Raw genomic sequence first — 12,679 nt, forward strand, 5'->3', positions numbered from 1 at the left:
GTAAAGACAAACCCGAGCGGCTACCAAACGCAAGGAACAAGAATTAAAAATGCAACAAGCCCAGACAACAACTCAAGAAACTATAAACATCAATTCAGAAGCCGTGGGAGGAGCTAGACCAAAAATTAAATTACAGGATTTTTAGGCGGCTCTTAAAAAGCTTCAGGGAGCTGAAGATGACAATTAAATTTTTAACCTGGAATGTCAATGGTTTAAATTCACCACAAAAAAAAGAAAAAAAAAGATCACTATTTGAAACAATTTAAAAATGATGTAATTTGCCTACAGGAAACACATATTAGAATAAATGATCAGAAATATTTGATGAATGCAAGATTGGGACAACATTTTGTAGCTTCTGCCCCTGAGGAAAAAAATGGCATAGTTATATACTTAAGAAGGGATATAAAGGCTGAATTAATTGAAGCAGACTCTCAAGGAAGATATATTGCAATTGAACTACTATTAGAAGGAAAAAAGATACTCTTAAAGGGAGTATACGCCCCCAATCAACAACAAGAAAAACTTTATAAGTTGCTCCTTACTAAGTTAATACAATGGGATTACAGATCGTGTATATTACTGGGTGATTGGAATGGAATATTGGACACCAAGAAAGACAAGAAGGGTCTACTGCAAAATATTCAAGTACGTGCAAGATTACCTAAGTCTTTCTTTAATACGATGGACGATATAGAGCTGAGAGACATCTGGAGGGAATGCTAAAGAACAGGACTTTACATTTTTTTCTGATAGGCATCAATCCTTCTCTAGGATTGACTTTATATTAATTACAAATGATTTTCTTTCTAAGGTAAAGAAGACAAAGATATGTTCGAGAGCATTAACAGATCATAACCCGGTTTGGATGGAACTGGAATATGGGAAGGAATCTAGAAGGTCTAGGAGGTTAAATGAAAATTTATTTAGATATGAGAAAAATGTCAATGAATGTAAAAAACTGTTGAAAGAATATTTTGCTTTTAATATGAATAAGGGAACATCTATGGAAATGGTTTGGGATGCAAGTAAAGCATATATGAGAGGAGTTTTAATAAATTTAAATAATCTATATAGATATAGACAGAGGGGAAAATGAAAGGAATTAGAGGAAGAGATAAAGAAGAAAGAGCAGGAGCTAATATCTAACCCAGGTGATAAGAAGACAAAAGAGGCAAACATTTTACTAAGAGCGTAATTTAATACGTTGATGTCAGATCAGGTGGCTACTAATTTGTTATATGCTAAACATAATACTTTTTACAATGCAAATAAACCAGGCAGATGGTTAGCATATATGATGAGGAAAAAACAAAAAATTCGTACTGTAGAAAAAATAGATTATAAAGGTAAAGAAGTTTACCAACAGGATATGATTAAAATGGCTTTTTAAAAATTTTATACAAGATTATACACTGGTGATAAAATACAAGGTTTAGACATAGATAGGTGTTGTGACTCAGCAGTTTTGCTGAGAGACTTTTTGGGATATAAGATTCAGTATGCAGCTGGGGCTTGTGGGAGGAAGTTTGGAGATAAAAGGACAGATGCTGCCACGCCCCAGTCGCTGGAGTCAACGTCGTTCCTTCGTGTGTTCCGTGTTTGGTAAAACATTGCTTGATTAATCGTGATTTATGCCTGTTACACTTGGATAAGTGCTTGGGTGTTTCATGTAAACCTGCTTCGTGAAGACGGTGGAAGAAGGGCAGCGTTTGTAAGAGCTTTTGTTTTGAATTCTTATCGGAGAGTTGTGTTTATGTTATTTCTGGGCTCGAAGCCAGTTTGAACTGAAAACTGATAAAGAAAAGTCCTTTTAAGTTGCCTGCCTGCGTTTGTTAACGAGCCGTGAAGGGGGGGGGGTCAGAACAGATAGGTATTTGGAGAAAGAGAAAATACCTAGAGTTAAGGATGAGCAAAGGGAGAGATTGAACCAACCAATAACTTCGGAGGAAATCCTCCAGATAATTTAACAGTTAAAAGTTGTGAAGGCACCTGGTACAGATGGATTGACAGTGGTTTATTATAAAAATTTACAATTAGAAATGGTAGAACCTCTTAAGGAACTATTTCACAGAATTCAATTGGAAGGAAGGATTCCTCCATCTTGGAGAACAGCCTTTATCTCCCTGATCCCAAAAGAACACCAAGATCTCAGCCAGCCAAAAAATTATAGGCCTATATCACTACTTAATACAGATTACAAAATCTTTGCTAAAATATTAGCAAATAGGCTGATGTTAGTTATACAACAAGTGATCCATAATGACCAATCTGGTTTTATACAAGGGAGACAAATGAAAAATAATGTAAGACAAATTGTTAATATATTGGAATATCTGGGAAAGAACAACCAAGTCCCCGCAGCTCTCATATTTCTGGACGCGGAGAAAGCATTTGATCGAGTGAATTGGCAATTTCTAATGAAAATAATGCAAAAGATGCAAATTGGAGAGTATTTTATACAATCTATTAAGGTAATATACCAGGAACAAACAGCACAAATTATAGTTAATGGTAGTTCAACAGAACCCTTTAAAATTGAAAAAGGAACAAGACAGGGTTGTCCCCTATCTCCATTATTGTTTATCTTAACCCTGGAGTTATTGCTGAATAAAATACGAGGGTCAGAAGACCTACAGGGAATTAAGATTAGGCATTAGGAATACAGACTACGAGCATTTGCGGACGATCTGGTTGTAACTTTAACCCAACCGGGGAAATCAACTATGGCTTTAATGAACATAATTAATCAATATGGTCAGATATTCGGGTTTAAAATAAATCTAGGGAAAACAAAGATGATAGTTAAAAATATGAACACAAATCAAAGAGAAGAATTACATATTTTTGGGAATGTTTACAAGGCCATTTCCAAACAATTTAAAATCCATCATTCTACACTGAGGAAGATTATTCACAAGTGGGAAACATTCCAGATACTGTATTTTTCAGAGTATAAGATGCACCTTTTTCTTCAAAAAAGAAGCTGAAAATCTGGGTGCGTCTTATACACCAAATATAACACTTTTTTTGCCTTCTGAAGCCCCGCCCCTTCACCAAAATAGCCATGCATACCATTGTGGAAGCTTTCAGAGAGCTCCTGGGGGCAGGGGAGGGCACAAATAAGCAAAAAACGGCCCATTTTTGCTCCCCCCCCAGCAGCACTCTATAAGTGTTTGTATGCAGGTTTTTTTTCAAAAAACGGGTCCGTTTTCGTGAAAAACGAGCCATTTTTTGCTCATTTTTGCCGCCCCCCCAGAGCACTCTGCAAGCCCCCCCCCCAAATGGACTGTTTTTGGGAGGTTTGCAGAGTTCAAAAACTTTTTTCCCCCTTTTTTTCCTTTCCAAAAGCTCTTTATGTAATTCTCTTGACTGATGGGAATTACATTGATCAAGTGCTATGCCAGCAGAAACAAGGTGCTGCAGATTGTCAGCTGTTTCCTTCTCGGGCACATGGATAAATACATCTGGAAACATCTACGTACCTACCTACCTACCTACCTACCTACCTACCTACCTACCTACCTACCTACTCTCTCTCTCTCCCTACCTACTGTATTTCTCTCTCATACTCCTTTTTTTTGAATATTTTTTATTTCCATTTTCATTTTCATAACACACTCACATGTATACTATACATAGTCCGTATCATATATTATTAAATAATAATTACATCAGTTCCTCTTGTCAACAATGCTCAGAAAAATAGAAACCCATTATAGCTCTTCTGCTCTCCATACAACTCTTTCTTCTACCACCCTCCAACTTTCTATCTTCCCTCCATCATCCTTTTCTACTCTACTTCCCCCCCCTCTTTCTACTGCTCCTCTCTCTACAATCCACTCCTCCTTATCCTTCTCATCTTACCCCCCTTACCCTCTCTCCTATCCTTCTCTTCCCATCTTTCTTCTCCCTTCTATTTCCCACTCCTCCTCTCCTTGGTGTATTTCCGCTACATGTCAATATGCTTAACATATCCTAGTTTTAAAGAAAAAATAGTAATAGTAATGAAAATATAAGAAAAAAAACAGTATACATGTGGGGTCAAATTACATTAAAATCTAACACGTCTCGTCAAACCTGATATATATCCCTCTACCTAACTACACACGAAATCTCTCTCCCTACCTATCTACTGTATTTCGCTCTCTCTCCCTTTATCTACCTACCTACCTACCTACCTACCCCCCTCTCTCCCTACCTACTGTATTTCTCTCTCTCTCTCTCCCTCCATATACCTACCTACCTCTCTCTCCCTATCTACTGTATTTCTCTCTCTCTTTCTATTTCTCTATCTCTCTACCTACCTACAAACACACACTCTCCTTACCTACCTACTGTATTTCTCATTTCTCTATTTCTCTCTCTATCCCTCTACCTACCTACACACGCGATATCTCTCCCTACCTACCTACTCACTCTCCCTACCTATCTACTGTATTTCTCATTTCTCTTTCTATTTCTCTCTCTTTATTCCTCTCCCTACCTACACACGCAATCTCTCTCCCTACCTACCTACTGTATTTCGCTCTCTCCCTTTATCTACCTACCTACCTACCCTCTCTCTCTCCCTACCTACTGTATTTCTCTCTCATACTCTTTATCCCTCTACTTACCTACCTACCTACTCTCTCTCCCTACCTACCTACTGTATTTCTCTCTTTCTATTTCTCTCTATCTGTATACTTACCTACCTACCTACACACTCTCTCCCTACCTACCTACTGTATTTCTCCCACTCTCTATCCCTCCATCTACCTACCTACCTCTCTCTCCCTATCTACTGTATTTCTCTTTCTATTTATTTCTCTATCCCTCTACCTACCTACACACGCAGTATTTCTCCCTACCTACCTACCTACTCTCTCTCCCTACCTATCTACTGTATTTCTCATTTCTATTTCTCTCTATATATCCCTCTACCTACCTACACACGCAATCTCTCTCCCTACCTACCTACTGTATTTCGCGCTCTCTCCCTTTATCTACCTACCTATCTATCCTCTCTCTCTCCCTACCTACTGTATTTCTCTCTCTTTCTCTCTCTCTCTATCCCTCTATCTACCTACCTACTTTTTTTTAATTTGACCCTTCAAAACCTTAGTGTGTCTTATACTCTGGTGTGTCTTATACTCCGAAAAATACGGTAGTTGCCAACCTTCCCAGGAGTGGACATCCAAGAAAATTCACCCCAAGGCCAGACGATGCAATGGCCAGAGAATTTTTTTAAAAAAAAGGTTATATATCAGGCTCTACAGGCTTCAGTTAGCATGTTAAATGTCAAGATTCATGACAGTGCAAATAGAAAAAACGGAACAACTCTGGTTGATTTGGAAGGGTTGCTCTTCTCTCTAAAAAGGTCATAGCAACATGGCTGAGATTTGCAAAGTTGCATCTGAATAAATCACAGGACTTCTGGAACACTGTCCTTTGCACAGACCAGACCAAAGTGGAGATGTTCGGCCGTAATGCATAGTGACATGTTTGACAAAAATCAAGCACAGCACATCAGTACAAGCAACAAATGGCTGTTCAATCTCCCCTGAAAACCCTTCAGTAATGGCAGCACCCACAACCTCTGGAGGGAAGCCATTCCCAAAGAATCAACCTTAATTAATATAATAATACAATAGCACAGTTGGAAGGGACCTTGGAGGTCTCCTAGTCCAACCCCCTGCCTAGGCAGGAAACTCTATACCATTTCAGACAGATGGCTATCCAACATCTTAAAGACTTCCAGTGTTGGGGCATTCACAACTTCTGGAGGGAAGCTGTTCCACTGATTAATTGTTCTGTTAGGAAATTTCTCCACAGTTCTAAGTTGTTTCCCTCCTTGATTAGTTTCCACCCATTGCTTCTTGTTCTGCCCTCAGGTGCCTTGCAAAATAGTTGAACTCCCTCTTCTTTGTGGCAACCCCTGAGATATTGGAAGGCTGCTATCATGTCTCCCCTTGTCCTTCTTTCTATTAAACTAGACATACCCAGTTCCTGCAACCATTCTTCATATGTTTTAGTCTCCAGTCCCCTAATTTAAAAGAGGTTTTTAAAATCTTCCCACCAGGAGGAAAATTGCAGCCACCAGTTTCACAGCGGGCAGCACCAGTGGGCTTAAATTCGGGGAGGGAAGGAACCTGCAGCAGCAGCAGCAGCTGAGATGCTTCAGCCCAGTTGCTTCTCTGCTTCCAGGCCGTGGAGGGAACCGAACAGCCCGACTTGCTCCAGGACTCTCCTCCCACCGGCCCTCCACTCACCTTCCAGCTACTCCTTCGAGCATGGGAAGAGCAGAAGAGTCGCCCTGCACACCTCCTTCCTCCCATGAGTCATCCGGAAGAGGAAGTTCCTCTGCGCTTCGCTCCTCCTATCCTTTCTAGCAATGGTTTAAAATTCCTTTTTTTAAGCGCAAGGATGGTGTAGATGGCTTTCTAGGCACAGATGTTGCCTCACCGCCATCTAGCGACAGGAGGTGGAAACACACACTTGTCCAATCTCCATCAAGGTATTTGGAAGATGTTTTCAGTGATTCCATGGCAGCAGGTCCTTTTCGATTCCTCGAATCTCTTTGATGAGTTTCCATCCATTGTATCCTAAAAGGTCCTTAAAAATCCTGTCCTTAGAATTTGGGTGGGGGAAGGCAAATTTTAATCCCATCAACTGGAGCTGAAGGTTTTTTCTTTGTGAATAGGCTGGCCTGGATTTCTTAATGGACACAAAATCTCTGAAGATACTTTCTGCCTTTGTTAAGATTTTTTTTTCTCCATTTCTCCTTTGGGTAAATATAATATTCTGCCTCTCTTTAATATTCCCCAAAACATTTCATTCTCGGGGTGGGTGGGTTTGTGATTACTTCTCACAGTACACTGACACATAACCATGCCAACTTACAATATTTGTTGCAGCTGTGGTCATTAAGCAAATCACCATGTTCCGTTCAGTGCAATGTACCATGACTGTGACTTACAGCTTCCTGTCATTTTTGTTTCTTGGAAGCCAATTGTGAAGGTCCCAAATGGCGATTCCATGACTGTGGGACACCGCAACTATCGCAATATGCAAGCCAGTGCCACCCGCAAATAACTATGTTGGCCACAACTTTGAGAAACACTTGTAAGTCTACTTTTTCAGTACCAGTGTAATTGTGAAGGCTGAGTAGTAAGTGGTAAGCGAAGATGGTCTATAAAACTGAACAACCCAAAGAGTTTAGGGTTAGGTTTAGGGTTAGGTTTAGGGTACTGAGTGCTTGGGAATGTGCGAATTTGCCCTCCGCGATTATGTCATCGCGGTAGGGTCGTGTTTTTCCTTAGCGCTTAGAACGGCGCGAATTAGTCTTCACGCTTATGTCTCCGCGGATAAGGGCTTTGCGGATTTGTGGTGGAACCGGAGCTCTGCACTGCTGTTTAAAATGACCAGGTTTGTTACAATTAAAAGAGTTACCTTTGGGCTTGCCAAACTTTCCTTTTTGTAAGGTAGCTGCTAAGGCATCCATTTGATGAACATTTGTGCCTATATCAGCGCATGCTTTCAACGTATCAGCCAAGGTGTAATCTTCCCTATTAACAACAGATTGCAATGAGCGGCGGCAATCAGTATTAGCATGTTCATGGCCTAGCCTTTTCATTAATTCTCCGCTAGTTCCTTATTATCTACTTGCCGCTGAACAGCTTCTTGCAATCTATCAATAAAATCCGAATATGTTTGCTGCAAAAGACTTGCTAGGTTTGCCAGAAACTGGCACTCTCTTAAATGCTTTGATCACACAGTGCCCTATCACGGAGTAGGCTGGCGGGGGTGTGCCTGTGGCTTGCTGTTGTATTGTAGCCAAAGCACCAACTCCATACAGTTAGTTTGGTATATATAAACCTCCTGAATTGTTTCCTGCGTGAATTGCTTCTCTCTGGTATTCTGAATCCCAGACAACATATTGTGCTGGTGTAAGAAGCATGCGAAATAAATCCTTCCAATCTTGTGGTATCAAATTATAACCATTAGATATGCCTTCCACCATTCCAACAGTATAGGTGGAATGCAAACCTATCGCTGTGATACTTTTCTTCAGCTCTCTCAAAATTTGATATCACTATCAGGGATTCCACTGATAGTGAGCCTGCCCCTGTGGATTGACTGTCTGTGCGACCGGAAAAGCTTGGAGACCCTCTCCAAGTTCTATCCTAGTGAGTGTTCCCTTTTTCTGCTCTTCCTGAAACCCTGCTCTTACTGCGCTAACTGGCTCCTGTGAAGGAGCGATCTGTAAGGGAGCATTCGGGGATCTAAGCTCCACTGGCTTCAGCATAGCTTCTGCCGACAGAGTTAGCTGCATATATGGTGGAGGGGGAGCAGACCCCACCTCAGGAAGCAAAGAGAGAGATGATGACGGTGCCTTGAGTCTATAAGTCCCCATAACCTCAATTGCTTCCTTACATTTCTGCCATAGCAACAAATGTTGTATTGGTGCTCGTGGTGGCGAATGCAAATGTATTACAATTTTTATCCAGTCTTGCAAATCTAAAGTTCCTGCTTCTGGATACCATGGGCATTGACAACCTATTTCATTTACTAACTGCTCTAAATCACTTAAACTAATTCCTGCTGTTCCATTATTTTAAAGTATTTTTTGCAACTCTTTTGCATGAAACTTCTGCTGAGCTGACAGTTACCCGCCCCCCTCACGAATTTTTGGGAGCGAAGTTCGCTGAGGTGCACCTGGGCTCATCCAGCCTAATGACTGCAGGGGGAATCACGTCGGGGTCACCAGATGTTGTTCCAATGAAGAAAATATGTGCAGGCAGGATGAAGTTTAATGGGAAGGCACTCTCAACAGCTCGTGAGAGCTCCCTTTTTATTGTCATATACAGCTATCGTAGCAAAAACTGATTCATTGATCAAAGTACTGATTGGATTAGCTAGACAAAGTCCAAACTATGGTTGAGAAGGTTAATAAACAACTCATGTTTTCCTGCTGCAAGCGATGGTATGTGCCTACGTGCCAAATCTCATGTCTCACATTTATTAATCATTAAGGATCATTGTGCTGATGTTGCATTCTCAGTGTGGTTTGCCAGCATCTGAGAATGCAAACATCCCCACATAGTGCACCACTACAAAATCCTACGTTTTGTTTGCTAGGTATGGAAGTTAAAAAAATCACAGAAGACAGCAGTGGCATTATCAGTTCCACATTGTTTCCAAGAAAAGAACATGTCTACAAAATCACAAGTTAACCCTAATATGAAGGAGAACCAGTTTTAAACCATGTACCACCAATGGAATGAAATCTCGGGAATGATGAAATATGTAGTGTAGAAAGTTAGCACCGACTCCTCTCCTAGAATAATGAGGTCCGTTAAATGAGATTATCAAAAAAATTCCAACATCAAGTTGATTCCTACCCGTTTTATATCTTTGTAATGTAGTGCACCCACGATATATAAGCTGCAGTTCTGCTTTAGGTCAGGGCTACTCAGCGGTCTGCCAACGCTTTTGTGGAATCCAGTGTCCAGAGTGTGTCAAGCTTCAAATGGCGTTTTTGCTGTTGCAACTATTATCATTTCTCAGTTTTCCAAAAAACTATGGGGAGACAGAAGGGGGAGATAGAACAAAGCTCCAGACATCGATGCCAGCCATGGGAACCAAGGAGGTTTTGGCAGGTTTACCAGAGCCAAAAAAAGACTTTCTCACAACAATACTAGAAGTCTCCATTGGACAATGTGTCCTGGCCTAATAGCAGGGAGGGAAAACTTGGAATTTTAACTATCTGCATTTGCACGGGAAATAGTCAGTTCTTCTTTTGCCCTCATCTTTGCCGATATGATGTATTCATTAAAGCTTTGCTGCTTTCAACCTGTGCATAGAGAAAATCTCCCTGTTCCTATGAACAATGTGAAAGAGAAATGTTGGACTGGATTACTGTGAGGAATGGACTTCAGGACAGGATCTATTTCCAAGGAATATTTTATTCTGGTAAACTGAGCAGAGGTAATTTCCAAAGAGGAATGGGTGATGACAATTTCTCAACGGAGAAAAAGGCGGAAGGTGCATTATATCATGTTTTATTTTTTTCGACTCCTTTCCTGCTTCTCTGTATCAATTGTTTTAGTTTGTTTTGCATACTTTATTAATTAAATTTTTGAATTAAAAAAAGGAATGTGTATCAAACAAAGAGTGGGGCAACTTTGATACATTTTTGTATGCACATCTGTATTACCAATCTTTCTTCCAACCTTTTGAAATGCCTTTTGGAAACATTTCTCTCAGCATATGTAGACAGTCATCTCCTCTTCCCAAGCCCCGCTTTTCTAGCCCTGCTGGTTCTGTGATTTTCCCTCTTTGACCTAATGAAAACTTCTGTGTATGCAAAGTTACAGACGCACAAGACATTTAGCATGGGTGCCCTTGGAAGCATCTCTGGCCAGCACCAATGAAGTTGGCTTCCTTTAGTCTCTTACCCATTGAAACTCTTTGATCCTAAATCCTTGGCAGCAACCACTCCAAAAAGATTTTTACAATTTCTACAAAAATAAATATAGGTAATCCTTGGGTTACAAGTGTTCTCTTAGCAAATGTTCAAAGTTACACGATAAGCCCCCCCCCTTCCCCCCAGCATTTACAAACAAATCCCGAAATTATGAATACTGGAGCACCACGACTGTTGTTCATCCTTACGAACGACCGCAGAGGCTCTGTTATATTCACCCCTATTCTCCCAACCCCAGCTGAGACTTCACAGGCATTTTGCCTGTGGAGAGTGACTTACCTTGCAAAGATCTCTCTGTTGTGCTTTATTTGCCTGCATTCAGAGGACAGAGGCCTAACGTACCGCGAGATCACACAAGGTCAGTAGTCTTGAGTAATCTCACACTTTAGGCATCTATTCTCTGTGAATTGAGGCGTGGACGTTTGCATATGGAGGGAAGACTTCAGTCTTTCAGGCCTTCCCTCCATTTGCCGTTTCCATGCCAAGGCCTGCTGGGAGATTGCATTCCCATAGGGCCTCAGCAGCCCTTTGCAAACTGCCTTTGTTGCCACCAACTGAGCTTGGGAGGAGTGGGGTGTGTCCCTACGAAGTACCTGTTCCTACAGGCAAAGGCTTTTTGCAAAGGGCTGCCAAAACCTACAGGAACGCAATCCTCAAGTGATTTGCCAATGAGAAAGCAACCCTAAGAAGTCGCGCACAGCCTCTCAGGGCTGCTTTCTTGGCGCCAGATGCCTTGTCCAGCTGATCTGAAGCAAGAAAGCAATGACCGTGTGGGCGAAAGCAGGGAGTGATGTCGTTCAATGTAAGAGATTCACTCCCATAACTTCTCAAGTTTCGGATGGAAAGGGCAGGATCCACTACATTCGTAACCCAAGAACTACCCATATCCAGCAAGTTCTGCTGCTAATGACCAGGTAGGCATTATCACACTAATATGTTGCCATTTTTTCCTTCCTCCTTCCAGTTTAATGCCATTACATATTTGCCTATAAAAAATTAGGCAAATTCTTTGTACTCAAATTAAATAGTCAATTTCTCAGTTGGATTTACAGAGGGACTTTAGAAATGAAATTCAAATCTTTTCTACACTCATCACTTGGGGCCTCATGTGAATTTTCTTGTGTGCAATAAGGGTGGAATTTCTCCTGAAGCACCATCCACATTCGGCACACTCAAATGGTTTCTCCCCTGTGTGTATAAGCATATGATTTAGAAGGGTAGTCCTAATACTGAAATCTTTCCCACAGTCTGGACACTCAAATGGTTTCTCTCCTGTGTGAGTTCTCTGGTGTGTCACCAGGCTGGAATTGGTACTGAAACTTTTTCCGCAATCAGAACATTCAAAGGGTTTTTCTCCTGTGTGAGTTCTCTGGTGTTTCACCAGGTTGGAATTGTGACTAAAACTTTTACCACAATCAGGACATTCAAAGGGTTTCTCTCCTGTGTGAGTCCTTTGGTGTGCCAACAGGTTGGAATTCTGACTAAATCTTTTACCACAATCAGGACATTGAAAGGGTTTCTCTCCTGTGTGAGTCCTTTGGTGTGCCAACAGGTTGGAATTCTGACTAAATCTTTTACCACAATCAGGACATTGAAAGGGTTTCTCTCCTGTGTGAGTCCTTTGGTGTGCCAACAGGTGGGAATTCTGACTAAATCTTTTACCACAATAAGGACATTGAAAGGGTTTCTCTCCTTTGTGAGTCCTCTGGTGTTTCACCAGGCTGGAATTGTGACTAAAACCTTTACCACAATCAGAACATTCAAAGGGTTTCTCTCCTGTGTGAGTCCTCTGGTGTGTCACCAGGCTGAAATTTTGACTAAATCTTTTACCACAATCAGGACATTGAAAGGGTTTCTCTCCTGTGTGAGTCCTTTGGTGTGCCAACAGGTTGGAATTCTGACTAAATCTTTTACCACAATAAGGACATTGAAAGGGTTTCTCTCCTTTGTGAGTCCTCTGGTGTTTCACCAGGCTGGAATTGTGACTAAAACCTTTACCACAATCAGAACATTCAAAGGGTTTCTCTCCTGTGTGAGTCCTCTGGTGTGTCACCAGGCTGAAATTTTGACTAAAACTTTCCCCACAATCAGGACATTGAAAGGGTTTCTCTCCTGTATGAGTGCTCTGGTGTAAAACGAGATGAGAATTTCGACTGAAACTTTTCCCACAATCAGGACACTCAAAGGGTTTCTCGCCTGTGTGACTCCTCT

At 41.2% G+C, this 12,679-nt stretch overlaps 1 protein-coding gene across 1 annotated transcript in view; it reads right to left on the reverse strand.

The window, feature by feature from the left end:
* Nucleotides 1–12,679, reverse strand: part of LOC116502431 — a 154,694-nt gene that overhangs the window by 141,255 nt on the left and 760 nt on the right. The window contains 1 exon segment of the mRNA XM_032208326.1: nucleotides 11,675–12,679. Within this exon segment, the coding sequence (XP_032064217.1) occupies nucleotides 11,675–12,679 (1,005 nt within the window).

The sequence above is a fragment of the Thamnophis elegans genome, chromosome 2 (assembly GCF_009769535.1).
Source record: "Thamnophis elegans isolate rThaEle1 chromosome 2, rThaEle1.pri, whole genome shotgun sequence".
Classification (NCBI taxonomy): domain Eukaryota; kingdom Metazoa; phylum Chordata; class Lepidosauria; order Squamata; family Colubridae; genus Thamnophis; species Thamnophis elegans.